The sequence below is a fragment of the Triticum dicoccoides genome, chromosome 3B (assembly GCF_002162155.2).
Source record: "Triticum dicoccoides isolate Atlit2015 ecotype Zavitan chromosome 3B, WEW_v2.0, whole genome shotgun sequence".
NCBI lineage: Eukaryota > Viridiplantae > Streptophyta > Magnoliopsida > Poales > Poaceae > Triticum > Triticum dicoccoides.
In genome coordinates, this window is record NC_041385.1 from 424501812 (window position 1) to 424516530 (window position 14719).

Sequence of the window (14719 nt, forward strand, 5' to 3'; positions counted from 1 at the left end):
CCTCTCTCTCTCTCTCTCTCTCCGCGGATGGGCAAGCTGTGAGCAGGAGCACAGCGAGGAGCAAGCTGTTGGAGGTGGCGGTCTGGACAGTATGAGCACGACACCAGGAGAGGGGATCGTCGCTGATCGACCTGCTCGTCCAGCACACGCGGTCATGGCCAGGCTAGGGCACCTCGCTGCTGTGGTGGCACCTGCTGTTGTCGCTCATCGAGTTCGGCTCCGCCGACCTCCCAGCACCGCTCGCCCACAAGCTCACGCTCGGCAGGTACCTTGCCGTCGAGCCACGAGGAGAGGCCGTGGTGGATGCTTGCGATGCTGTGGAGTGGTGCAGGTCGTGGTCGTGTGGTCTTCAGGAGTCCAGAGGAGTGGCCAACATGGACAGTGAAGGAGGAGCACAACTATACAGAGCTTACCGGGGATGGGCCGTCGCCCGTTGGTAGAGACCATGACAGCCGGTGATGGTTGCAGGCACGCCAGGAAGGAGATGTGACAGACGACAGCAGGTCGCGCAGCACGGTCAGTCAGGCGCCTCAAGTAGTGTGCAGAAGGAGTAGAGGGGCGGATGGGAAGGCATGGAGGTGCGATCGGCTCGGTCAAGGGCGGGCCGGAGAGGTACAGGCAGGAGGAGGCGTGAAGGCGTCCAGGCGTGCCGGCCAGCAGGTGGTTGTCCACGCGGACTCGCATGACTTGGAGCAGCGTGTTTAGTGGCCAACGGCGCAATCGATGGTGCGTTGTAGTTAGCAGGGCCACCAAAGGTGGCGGCACTTGCTCCTAGACTGACGGCCGCGCTCGATTGTGGCGCGGTGCAGCATTGCACGTCAACTGTTCGACGAAAACGTCCACACATGAGATGTGGATGAAAGAGAAATAGAACTATAGCCACGTGGACATGACCCGATCAAAACCATGCTGAGTTGGCATTAATACTGCTTCAGTTGAGTCAGGGGACAAAACTTATCCGGTTTCAAGAATTGGAGGTGCAAATTGTCCAGTTTCATAGTTGAGGGACGACATCTAGACTCCGCCAAGAGTTGAGGGACGAAAAGTATACTTTTCTCTATATTTTATGTAGGTCTTATCTATCTATAAGCGTTTTGCTGCCATGGTTCACACTCAATTCTCTACACCTATTCGTGTGTTCCATACTGTCTGCTGGAGAGTATATCTTCAAGATGTTGCGTGGAGTTCTTGCTGAGCAGGGTACTCTTGCTTAGTTTTCTTGTCCTGGTGCTCATGCTCAGAATGGCGTCGCTGCAAGGAAGCATCGTCACCTTCTTGAGACAGCTCGTGCGATGATGATCGCCGCCTCTCTTCCACCTCACTTTTGGGCAGGGGCTATCTCCACTTCTACCTATCTCATCAACCTTCAGCCGTCCACTGCTTTGCACGGTGGCGTTCCTTTCGAGCGTCTCTTTAATCGTTCTCCTGATTACTAGGCGCTTCGTTTGTTTGGTTGTGTTTGCTATGTTCTTCTTGCCCCTCGTGAATGCAACAAACTGTCCACTCAGTCTGTCGAGTCTGTAGTGATGAGCATAAGGGCTATCGTTGTTGGGATCCTGTCGGTCATCGGATGTGTATTTCTCGGGATGTGACTTCTGATGAGTCTCATCCCTTCTACTCGCGTTCATCTTCCTCGACCTTTTCAGTGGAGGATATTTCTTTCCTCACTTTTCCTGACATGCCTACCACTCATGTTGAGCCCTTGCCTGTTCGTCGTACTGCCCCTGCTTCTCCGACTGTTGAAGACCAGACGCCATCATCTCCCATGGTTTCCTCACCTCGCTTGTCACGGGATTCTGCACCTTCATCCCCAGTGTCTTCTCCGTCACCTTCGCCTATCTCGAAGACTCGTATTCTTCCATCTTTTCCTCGGTATTATACTCGTCGTCCGCGTAATGTAGATGTGTCTACTAATGTGCCATCTACCTCGTCTCAGCCTACTTATGGCTTGCGTCCTCGTCCGCTTCCGCCGGTTGATCGCCTTGGTTTTCCAAGCGCTAGTGCTGCTGTTCTTGAGCCGACTTCTTATCATCAAGCTATTGTTCATCCCGAATGGCAATTTGCTATGGCAGAGGAGCTTGCTGCTCTTGAGCACACTGGCACATGGGATCTTGTTTCTCTTCCTCCCGGTGTTCGTCCCATCACTTGTCACTCGTCCGGATATCTCTTACCCGGTCCATATTCTGAGTCAGTTTGCCTTTGCTCCCACTTCGGTTCACTACAGCCACCTCCTTCGTGTTCTCCGATATCTTCGGGGCACTATCTCTCACAGTCTGTTCTTTCCACGCTCCAGTTCCTTACAGCTTCAGGCCTATTCGGATGCTACGTGGGCTAGTGATCCCTGGATCGCCGTTCACTTTCCGTTTGCTGTGTTTTTCTTGGTGGTTCTCTCATTGCCTGGAAGACGAAGAAACAGACTGCAAGTTCCCGTTCGAGTGCGGAGGCTGAGTTGCGAGCTATGGCTCTTTTGACGGCAGAGGTGACTTGGTTACGATGGTTACTTCAAGATTTTGGTGTTTCTGTCACTACACCTACTCTGTTATTGTTTGATAGTACAAAGCATTGCGCGTGATCCTGTGAAGCATGAGCTCACCAAGCATATTGGTGCTGATGCTTTCTATGCGCGCTGGTGTGCAGGATTAGGTTATTGCTCTTCAATATGTGCCTTCCGAGTTGCAATTGGCGGATTTCTTTACGAAGGCCCAGACTAGAGCGCAGCATGGCTTCTATTTCTCCAAACTCAGTGTTGTTTATCCACCATGAGTTTAAGGGGGGTGTTAGAGTACTATTTATATAGCCATGTAGTCTTTTGTACTTACCTCAATGTATAAGGGGTACATGAATATATACTGGCCTATGGCCTCATGGGAATACAAGTTGCATATTTCCCAACAATTGCTTCGTAATTCTTTTTGGCGGTTTTAACAGTCATTGGCGTTGAGTGGCTACGCAAGTTGGGACCCATCCATTGGGATCTCAGGAACATACAGAAAGATGTCTTGCAAGCAACACGAGCAACAAATCTCTCCTACCTTAAAAATGCGCAAGGTGTTTCGCTTCACACGCGTACCACTCCTCCCTCGTCACACCTCACGTCAATTTTCCTTCCCACGTCCCCGCTTCCCTCCCATGATCTTTTTCATAAAACTTTGAAAACGGACCAACAACCATATCCAATCACGCATGGCATACCAGGTCTCACCCTCGCCCTCGCCACCTGTCCGGCATCAAAGCCCATCTCTTTCCCTGCACAAGATCACAACCGCCACATCGTGTGTGCCTCCCGCCGCATCCGCCGCCACCGCGGCCCAATAGGTCACTCCCCTCTCCCCATCTTCCAGCCAGCCTCAATAAGCACTGGCTCCCGTCTTTTCCCGGATTGAGCCGTCCAACAGGTCTTCTGCCAGATCGCGCTGTCATCCACTATCACCGTCTTCCACCGCACTGAATCGGTCGCCGCCAACGGGACGCCTCCACCCCGCCCCGCCCCATCTTCCAACACCGGGACTCCATTCTTACTAATCGTAGCTGGCTGGACCTGTTCGATCAGTGCATACAGACGTACTCAACCCGGGACAAGCAGGCTCTGCTTCCAAGGTACGCAACAGCAGCAACACTAGGACATAATAATATAATACACATCCAGCAAAGTACAGTGATTTATCCCAGCTTAGTTCCCTTTTAGTTTTAGTCATAAACCATTTTAGTTGCATACGTGAAGTCTGCCCTCGAGTTAGTACAGACGTATAGGAAACTTGTGATGCATTCTAACTCAATCCAGTAGATAGAAGTATTGCCTTCCTCTTCTGGTGAAGCTAGCTGCTGTCATTTCAATTCATTTCCAAACAGGCTCGATGTAGTGCTATTGAGTTCCATTGGTTTATTCTTTGGATGGCAGTGAACAAGTACATTCTTTGGATGGCAGTGAACAAGTACATTCTTTGGATGGCCATGATCTATTTTAAGGTGGTGTCGATGAAGGGGTACCACTAATTTGTACTGCAGCCAAAGTATTTATCACATGCATTGCTTATACATAATTTCATTATTTCATGAGTGTTGTTTTCTCAAAAAAGAAAAAAATGTGGAGTCTGTATCAGTTTGCTTTGTTTCAAATGTGATACAAAAATTAGAAAATGCTGTAAATTTTGTTTACATATAAACCTACAGTTGCTTTGGCATTTATTGAAGATTAAATACTTATGTATAGCACCCAATGTTTATTCTCATGGTGAATCATTCTTTCAGTGTTTTCACAACTGTTAGACCGGGTGAAGAAAAGACCTAATTCTCCCACCAAGTTTGTTGTTGTAGCCGCCTACCATTGTTAGGGTGGCTGAATACAAAAATGCCAGTAATGTTATATGAAAATAAGAACACGGTCGGGTGCTTGTGGGTATAAAAAGAACTTCATATGTTTGAATATTGATGGCCAGCCGGCCAGCTTCACTAGAGGGAAACAGTCATGGAAATGCTTGTGATCCCAGAACTTTGACAAACAAGTGAAGTATCACACTATCACTGCTTCACCACTAGCTTTAAGTTTGTATCATTTCCTTTGAGTTTAGTGTACATAGTTATGTTAGCTACAGTTGTACCTTGTAAAGAATAATTTTTACGAATGCATGATTCTTGTTTCTCTACTCCATTATCCCTTATACTCCGTGTTTTCACCTCCAACCTGATATTGCCTTATAATGGTTACATCATCTAAACCAATCTCTACTACTATCAAAAGAGCAAACATTTTCTTTCTTATTGGCACCCCGTTAAGTGTACATCAATTAATCATGATCGTCTGATTATCTAAATCAGTAAAATATAACAGACCAGATTAATGTAATGAGAAATCATGGGTGCAATTAGTAGCAATTTTAAATAGGCAGATGAATCTTTCTAGCGGACGGAAGTTTCCAAGGCCCACTGCAGCAACTTCCCCGTCCGTGTGCCCCGCTTTGGCCCAAGACGCCGCACCGCATCCTTCCTCCCGACGTACTCTCCTGCGTCAAACAGCCTCCGTACCCACGTTACCGCCGTTGCCCCGGTCGTCCGTCTGAGCGTGGACCCGCCTCGCGCCTCATGCCACCCGCCGACACTTTGCGAAGCTACGGCATCGTCCCACCAGCCCATCCCCGTGTGTGCGCCGCCCCACTGTCCCATTGCCGATCCACACCCCCTCGAGCACCGCCCTACTTCCGGAGCCCATGCCAAAGCCGTTCTTCCTCCCGTGTGCACCATCTCGCTGCAACGCACTGGCACCGCCTCGCCCCACATCTTGCCGGCTCCCAACCTCCCGCCTACACAGCGTCACCTCGCCTCGCAACAACGGCCTCTATCCCGCACGATCTCGCCTAACCTCTCACCGGCGCTGCCGTAATGCCTACACCGCCTCCGAGTCAAGGCGTCGGCGGCGCCCTTCTTCCATGCTGAAGGTGAGGCATATTGATTCCTCCTCTTCCGAACTCACTGCTTTTTGTTGTTGAATTGCCCCTTTTAATTGTTTGGTTAAGGTACTCTTTCACTGCTTGTGATGGATTTGACAGTGGGATTTGATAGTGATTTTGGCGTGGATATGAGATCTCTTCTTCTGCTCCTTCCAATCTATCAAATTGATTTTCTGTAGCTGAGTTGATCCTCTCATCTGGCGGGCTCAGGGGTACTTGCAGATGAACCATGGGTAGTTTCAGGAATTCCCCCAGCAGATGAACCATAGGTACTTGCAGGAATTCCTCTCATATTCGGACTGGGGGATTACATTCATCATGTTGGACGTACTACACCTGGTGATAAAGGAAAAGCAACTGTATTGTTATTCTTAATGCCCCAGCAATTAGAGGAATTCCATCTCCCTAAGGGTAATCAATTCTCTGCCGAGATAATATGGCCTTTCTTTCCCTCTAGAGTCAGCTCAACAAGCCTACAGATTCTACATTCTAGCGTAGGACTCACATGCCATGAAAGACATCTTTAATCTTCATGGTCTCAATTTGAATGTAAAATGCTTCTTGAAGATTTTTGTGGGATCTCTGTTTTTTATTTCGCTGATATACAGTTCGCAGTTATTTTACCTAGCATGTAGAAGTAAACCTGTCTTTTGTTAATTTTTCAGTGAGCATCTCCGATAAGTACTTGGCCAATAGTATTTTCATCACCGCTAATGTTTTTGTTGAGTGAAAAGGTTCTCCTCTTTATCTTGCGTAAACTGACTTCACATACCAAATTTGTTTTTAATGTCCAATTCTTCATGGTCTCAATTTTGAAATTTTAGGCAATCTCTGATGGTTCTCTGTTGGACAACATCGACGAGAAGGCAAGATGCCAAATTATTTAAGGTTTGCTTCTTGCCTCCTTTTGATTTAGGTGGAAATTAGTTCACTGACCAATTCTTTCTTTTGATGTTTTATTTTGGTTTTTCTATTGTAGCCGAGGAACTAGCATGTTTTTACAGGATTGATCGATTCGTTTGATTTTATTCCTGCAGTTGTAGTCCAAAGTGTATAAGTACAATGCTTCATTTAATTACAAGGTCAAAGTTTCCACATGCAGACAAAACACTGAATCTAGATTAGCCAACTTGTACACCCAAGCTAAATTTCCTGAAACATTTGCATATGTTTCTTGCTTTCCCAGTGCCTTACACCATTCAATGTTGTCTCAGTTTTCTTCTCTTATTTCTCTCAACAACATATTGTATGAAGGTGACAAGCTGGTACATAGCCGGAATACCGTTTGACTTGGTTCTAAATCTTAGATGACCGCTGGTCTATACTTATATGGATTAACATCCCAATGAGTCTTCTTCTCCTCTAGATTGTTGTACCCTCTGATCATGAGTTAATGCAAGAATTAACAGGATACTTTATCTTCTTATAGGAGAAGAGAAATTCAAAAGTGGTTAGTGAAGAGGAATTCAGTGCCATGTCATGTGGATCTCAAGAGCTAAAACACAATATGTGTCAGCCTCTCATCCTAGACTAACTAATCTGGCAGCATGAGCAAATATTTATCATTTTTGTTTTCTGTTGGTCCAGTCCATTTGGAGGATCCTCACTGGCATCATGGTTATGACTATGTTTGATGGAAGTGATGATGTGATACTAAAATTTAGCTTGAGAGCATGTATAGCTCAGGCTTCACATTGTTTCCTGATTAACGAAGTCATGATTTGCCACTACCAAACAACGACCTATCTAAGAAGTTATCCTACAATTGGTTAGATTTTTTTTATGACTGATGCATTGTGTGTTAGTCTAGACGTGCGTTGCACGTGCACGCTTACTAGTAAGAGAAAACCTATTATAATAACTTAACTGGTGAAGTGTGATACATAATCTAAATAGAATAGTTGTATATAGAATAGAATAGTTGTGCCCCCATTGCAATGCACGGGAAGTTACCTAGTTACTTGGACAGGAATACCTTCTCGGTCAGTGATTAACTGACTATACACGCACTCCACGACATCGGCATAGCTCTTATAGAAGATATGTTCACAAAGATTGATGACCTCTTCACCGAGCCAACTATGTTGTCCCAGCGCGCACCCGTGACAACAAAATCTGGCTTAAGCCAAACGTGCCTCATGTGGTCGTGCGACCGTATTGTTACCCCCAACATTCTCATCCGGCCACGTGACTCCGCCTTCCCTTCACTTAAACCCCTTGTCACAGCAAGATGGCTCATGGCATTTTTGTGTCGACTATCGTACCTTCAATGAGCACATGATCAAGGATAAGTTTATGATTCCAATAGCCGACGAGTTGTTGGATGAACTTTGAGGCGTCCAAATTTTCACTAAGCTCAACCTTTGCTCCGGCTACCATCAAGTGTGTATGCACCTCGACGACATCGCCAAGACAGCCTTCCATACACACAACAGCCACTATGGGTTCCTTGTCATGCCATTCGGCCTGACTAATGCCCCAGCATCTTTCCAAGCATTGATGATATCCTTCAACCTTTCCTCTGCATATTTATAGCTCATCTTGGTTAGAGCACCTTTGTCACCTACGTGCTGCTCTCGGTTCTTACGCCAATAAATACTCTTGCTTAGGTGTTCCAAGTGTACATGTGGCACAGACTTGGTGGCCTACCTTGGCCATGTGATCTCGACAAAGGGTGACGGCATGGACGAGGACAAGGTGCGTGATGTAGCATACTTGCCAACCATGTGTTATGTTCGAGGTTGGTGTGGTTTCCTCAACGTTGCAGATTCCTACCGCAAGTTCATTAAAGATTTCGGCGGCGGCACAACTCCGCTCATAATGCTATTAAAGGAGTCGTTTCGGTGGAGCGTTAAGGCTGAGCAGGCATTCCAAGAGCTCAAGTGTGTTCTTGGGTCAACATCGATACTTCCAATGCTAGACCTTACTGCTAGTTCAACGTATAATGCGAGGCTTCCATGCCTTGATGTCGTCATGCACTCTTGACCTTTTTCAGTTGCCCAATTGCTACTAGGCATGCCAAGTTAGCAGCCTGTGAGAACTGAGATGATTGGGTTCAGGCTGATCAACATTGGGGACCGTGCTTCTAGGGGTGTAACTTCCTCTTCCGGGCCGACCACTATAGCTTGACGTTCCTCCTCAACCAACGGCTCTCAATGATCCCTCGACATCAATTGGTGAGCAAACTCTTCGACTATGACTTACCGTAGATTACCATCCTGGACGTCTCAACACTATGAGCCCTCTTCCGGTGTGACACAGAAGTGGCTACCACAGCCTACGCCCTTTCAATGCCTATGTTTGCACTAGACGACTAGCGCCAGAAAATACCAGCAACACCACTCCAACGTTGGTGAACCTCTGTAACAACATTGTCAATGGCGAATGAGGTTCGTCATGGACGTGTCGACGATCTAATTCTCCATGAGTGACGTATCCACGTCATTCCATCCTTGCCATCAATTTCATCTATTTTGGAGTAGGTTCACTCAAATCATGAAGGCGTGCACAAGACTCTCCACATCTTCATGCAGACTTCCATGTGCCATGCGATCATGCATTTGTTCACAAGTGGGTAAGGGTGGTAGGAACCGGATCCCTACCAGGGCGTGGTCTCAGGTTGTAGGGGTGGAAGGAGGGATGGCGTGGAGGAAGGCGTGGTCGCTGGCGCTGGGGCGCTGTCGTTGCGTGCGCGCACGCGCGCGCGCGCGCGAGAGAGAGAGAGAGAGAGAGAGAGAGAGAGAGAGAGAGCAGGGGCGGCGGCTAGGGTTAGGTCTTCGGGCTCCCTAAGGAAGCCGAGCAAATATGATTGCTTCTTGCTTAATCCCAAAACGGGTCCTTACACGAGTTTATATAATCCTCCTAATAAGATAATTGGGCTAAGCCCCTAATAACAATAAGATAACTGGGCCACAACTAACTGGGCTAAGCCCCTAATATGCCGGTCATAACATCTCTCCCCGCCTGCACAAACAACTCATCCTCGAGCTGGAAGGCGGGCAGATCAACGGTCATCAAACACCTCCGCGTCAACTATGGCGGGCTGGTCGCCGAGCCCGGCGGCGTCGGGGTCGTCCTCAATGTAGTCTGCAACCTCCAAGTAGAAGAGCCGTGGGTAGACGTGGCCCGGTATGTAGGGCTCGTCGCAGTTGAAGCACAACCCTTGGCGGCGACGCTCGAGTTGCTCGGCTGGGGTGAGCTGGCGAAACGGGTGTGCCGCAGCCGCGGCGAGGGGTGCCGTGGAAGCCTAGGCAGGCCGACCCTGCGCGGGAACTTCCGGCTAGGGTGGCGGCCCAGCGGCCTGGGGCGGTGGCGCCTGCTGGATGGCCACCGCGCGAAGCTCGAACGCGCGGGCATAGTACATGGCCGTCTGGAGGTCCTGTGGCCCGCCATCTCCTCGTCCACGCAGATGCGGTCCGGTAGGCCACCGACGAAGAGCTCAGCCCGCTGATGAGCCGAAACGCCGGAGGCGTGGCACGCCAGTTCCTGGAAGCGGTCGGCGAAGTCTTGCACCGAGGTGAGGAACGGAAGACGCCCAAGCTCCGCCAGACGGCTCCCGCGTATAGGCAGACCGAAGCGCAAGAGGCACAAATCGCGGAAGCGCTCCCATGGTGGCATGCCGCCCTTGTCCTGTTCGAGGGCGTAGTACCACGTCTGCGCGGCTCCTCGGAGATGATATGAGGCGATCCAGGTGCGGTCGAACGCGAGCGTGCGCTGTCCCCTGAAAAATTGGTCGTATTGGTTGAGCCAATTCAGGGGGTCAACGGTGCCGTCGTAGGTCGCGAACTCCAGCTTGGAGAATCTCGGCAGCGTCTGGACGTGGACGACGGGCGGGTGCACCTCGTCAGCACGGTGTAGCAAGGATGTCGGGGCCGAGTAGGCGGGCATCAAGGTGCCGCCCTGGAACAGGGGCCCGTCGACACTAGCGAAGGGCTCGGCGTAGCCCGAGGACCCGTCAAACTGCATCGCTGGGTGCGTCGTCGACGGGGGGCAGCACGTGCGGCCCGACCGAGGCCATCGTGTAGACCGGCTCAAGGGACCCAGCGAGCCAGGCCGGTAACGGAGACGGCGACGGTGGAAATCGGACCTGGTGGATGGGCACCCACGGGCCCGTTGTCGGGATGCCCAGGGCCGCGGTCGCCGGTGGCGGCGGCTGCAGCTGTTGCCCCGGCTGCATGGTGGAGGTGCCGGGGTTCGTCGCTGGTGGCGGCTGCCATGGCAGCTTCTGCATGGCGGCGGCGACGGGGGTCGCCGGGGACGGCGGCTGCTACGGCGACGGGGCGGTGACGAAGGGCATAGGTGGCTGCGGCCCATAGGATCTCACGAGTAACGTGTAGATGCCCGTGACCGCCTGGGTGAGATCCTGGGTGGCAGCCGTCATCTCCTCCGAGGTGAAGACGACGGGGACGGGCGCGGCGGAGGTGACTGACACAGGCAAGAGCGGGGCGCTGGCCATGGTGGCCATCGGGGCGGTCGTCGCGGTCGACAGCGGGAGGGTCGGGGTGGGCGGCGGCGAGGACATGATCGCACCGAAGCTATCTGATACCAAATTGGTTGGAACCGAGTCCCTACCAGGGCGTGGTCTCAGGTTGTAGGGGTGGAAGAAGGGATGACGTGGAGGAAGGCGTGGTCGCCGGCGCTGGGGCGCCGTCGTTGCGTGCGCGCGCGCGAGAGAGAGAGAGCGCAAGGGCGGCGGCTAGGGTTAGGTCTCCCGGCTCCCTAAGGAAGCCGAGCAAATATGATTGCTTCTTGCTTAAGCCCAAAACGGGTCCTTACACGAGTTTATATAATCCTCCTAATAAGATAATTGGGCTAAGCCCCTAATAACAATAAGATAACTGGGCCACAACTAACAAAGGGCATGTTCTACGTGTCAGAAACAAGACAGAGCACCTACACGCTACTGATCTACTACAACCGCTTGACAGTCCATTTACTATTTGGGCTGACGTCTCTATGGACCTCATCGATCCAATTAGAGTTCCCATTCCCAGCTCTGCACTTGGAGACAAACCGCTGCCTATGTAGGTGTTTGTGTATGGTCCTAGATAGATAATAGGCATTGTCCCCATGAGAAACAGGCAGTAGTACCCCTCGAAGCGCAATCTGGGCAGATCTAACGTAAGACGTCTCTACAGGTTACTCACAACAGCTAGAATTCAGGGTAGTAGGATCTGTGTGGTCAGCAGTAGTAGCGATAGAAGGGCTTTGGGGCTAGGTTCAATGGAGTTGCATCGAATCAAGACAGTAATTATTACCACACAACAAACCATATTTATTACCAATTAGTGCTCACACTCAAATCTTATCATTGTTTATGTAATAGAGCTAATCAACCAAAAAACAAATAAAACATGAATTAATTGTGAATTATTAACACTTACAAAGTATAATAGTTTATAAAAATGTATAAAGTTCTATGAATTTGCCCCCAGGATTTTTTTATTGCAAATCAAGATGGTTATGATAACAGCACTAAGTATTACATATACAGCGAAATATATTCTACATGGCTAGTTTGTTAAGGTTCTCACACAAAATTGTTCCGATTGACCATGCATCCTTTCTTTGATACAGCTATATGTTTTCCTTTATGTGATAAAAGATAATACCAAATATAAATAAATAAAAATTAATGAACTTTCCAGTTCCAAAACTTGTTGAAATTCAAGATGATTATTATAACACTAGTTATTACATATACGGCTAAACATATTCTATACAGATAGCCTTTTGTTTGTCCTTACGATGTTAGCAAGTGGTGCTCACACAAAAAACTTACCACTGACCATTCATCCTTTATGTTATAGAGCTAATAGACCAACTTACCATTAAAGGATATTGCAATTCTAAGAAAAAAACAACATAATAACGAAATACTACTTCTACTCTTATAGAGACGCAATATTAACAGTCTAACACTCATATTGGCCACTATTTATAGAGGAACAAGAGTAGTGTCCAGATTCTAATCGTGCATTACCAATCACCAGATTGTATGTAGATATTTAAGATATAAATCTGGGACGCAGATCTACCTTCTGCTAACCAATTTCACTAGAACAATCAAAATATACCTTGCATTTTAAAAAAATCAGCCACAAACTTTCAAATGATGAATCATATAACTTATAAAAAATGAGCAATACTGGAAAGAGATTTGCATCACTTACTCTCAGCACGGTTTTTGACATGACATACGTCGAGAAACGAGTTTTTGTATATAGACCCATCGCGATGGCTACTATTTGTAATGATGGTGGCCGATGTTACATTGACCTTCTTGGTTTCCTTCCTCATTTCTGCTCTATCCTTCCCTTTAGTGATGCCAACTTGTTCCCCCAGAGGATTACTGAAGGTGCAGAAAAAGGCATTGCCGAGGTGGCTGGGCCGATTCATTTGGCCATGTAGTGCAATACTCCTTGCCATCAAGAAGGATTCATAAGCAGATCTATTATCAAAGAGCAATATTAGAATCCGACTCAAATAAGATGCACACCTGCTATCTAATATGCAGGATAGAAATGTAAATGTAGTCACCGGTTCTAACTCTAGCTCAACAGAAATTAAATTTCCCACTTCTAAAAAACAAATACAAATTCCAATTTCCACCGGATTAGGGGTGGATAACATAACCAGCAATAAGACTTGGCCGAATACGATTCACGCCCAAAATTCAACGTTAGTCCCAATAAAAAGCCAAAAATCTCCACAACGCAAAAACGCACAGGGAGCTAAGGTACAGAATCCGCCGCAAGTGGAGCATCTCTTTCGCAAGTTCGGGAGGCGCCCACCGAGGAGAGCGAGTTGAGAGCTGATAGGGGGGAGAGGCCGAGAGGGCACCGCTTTGGAGATGAACGAGACGGCGCGGAAGAGACACACCTTAGGGTTAACAACCCGGCTACTCACCCTCGAAAAAAAAGACGAATACTCAGGGCATCCACGGGAGAAGTAATCCTAGACGTAGAGATCCACCGGGACCAACCTCAGCCATCGGTGAACTGCAGATCCATGATAACGCTGAACTGGACCTTTCCGTGGTTGACAAATGGCCGCGTTCGATTTTGGCCCACGTCGGAGACTCTTGGAAAATAATTCAGGCTGAACATGGAGTGGGCTTAAGTGGGACTCACTGAGCCCATCCCACTAAATCATGGGAGCAGCTAGTTGGCGAGCGCTTTGGAAGCCTCCCAACGATCATTTGAAGGTGCGCTCTCACCGGTCGCCACGTGTCACGCTCCGGGTGCTTTCTCTGAATTTTGTTTTTCTTTTTTTTCACGCGTTTTCGGCATTTTAAACGATTTTTCTGGGTTTTTTTTGACTTTTTAGTTTTCCACCGATCTTTTTTTATCTTTTGAACCCAGAAAATGGGAAAAAAATTGCGCAAAAAACACTTTTTTTCTTCCACTTCCTAAAGGGGGGAGAACGGTTGTGTTTTAGCGAAAAACATGTTTTCGGCTTTTTAAACGGCCATGCTTTCACGAGAGGCATAACCATGCCTCTCTGAAACAAAAAAATACATGTTCCTTATTTATTTTTTTCTTCCTCAAGAGGCAAGGTTTTGCTTTCTCGAGAGGCACGGTTGTGCTTTTGTGAGAGACAAAGTCATGCCTCTCGGGAACTGAAAAAAACATGTTTTCTGGTGTTTTTTCTTCTGCGACAGACACGTTTTTGCTTTCACGAGAGGCACGCTCGGAAACGAAAAAACGTGTTTTCTGTTTTTTTTCCTTCCGCTAGAAGGTACGGTTGTGCTTTCGCGAGAGGCACGGCCGTGCCTCTCCGAAACGGAAATAAACGTGTTTTATGTAATTTTTTCCTTCCGCGAGAGGTACGGTTGTGCTTTGCGAGAGGCACGGCCGTGCCTTTCGGAAAGGAAAAAAGATGCTTTCGCTTCGGGTCTTTTGTCTGTTTTTTTGTCCATTTTTTCGTGAAAAAAATGTTCGTCAAAACCTATCAACACAAGATCTAATTTTAAAGATCTCGACAGGAGGAATCCAATGATGAAAACGATTCGAAATTTGAACACATGATTTAAGAGATAATACATTTTGAATAAACGGATGTACGAAAAAAGGGAAAACTCCTAGGTTGCTACAAGTGGCGCGCGCATGCAAGGCGCCACTTGTCGCAACATGAGGAGATGGGAGTGATCTTTGAAAAAAAATACTCCTTAATTAGTGATTTCGCTTAATCATCTCTGTTTATATGGGAAATGCAAGAGAGCAACTAGTCAAGAAGCGCTCCTTATGAAGGCGGCGAGCGAATGATTCGGAGCG

At 48.2% G+C, this 14719-nt stretch overlaps 1 protein-coding gene across 2 annotated transcripts in view; it reads right to left on the reverse strand.

Moving 5' to 3' along the window:
• The window catches only part of LOC119276302, a 20343-nt gene extending 6990 nt beyond the window's left edge, over positions 1 to 13353 (reverse strand). The window contains exons 1-2 of one of the 2 annotated variants that reach the window (XM_037557337.1): positions 13238 to 13353; positions 12617 to 12894 (exon numbers count right to left, since the gene is read on the reverse strand). In XM_037557337.1, the coding sequence (XP_037413234.1) occupies positions 12617 to 12872 (256 nt within the window). In that variant the 5' untranslated portion in view covers positions 12873 to 12894; positions 13238 to 13353. Of the gene's footprint in view, positions 1 to 12616; positions 12895 to 13171 lie in introns of both variants that reach the window. The other variant, XM_037557336.1, reaches the window with a different exon arrangement.
• Between the last annotated feature and the right edge of the window lie 1366 nt (positions 13354 to 14719).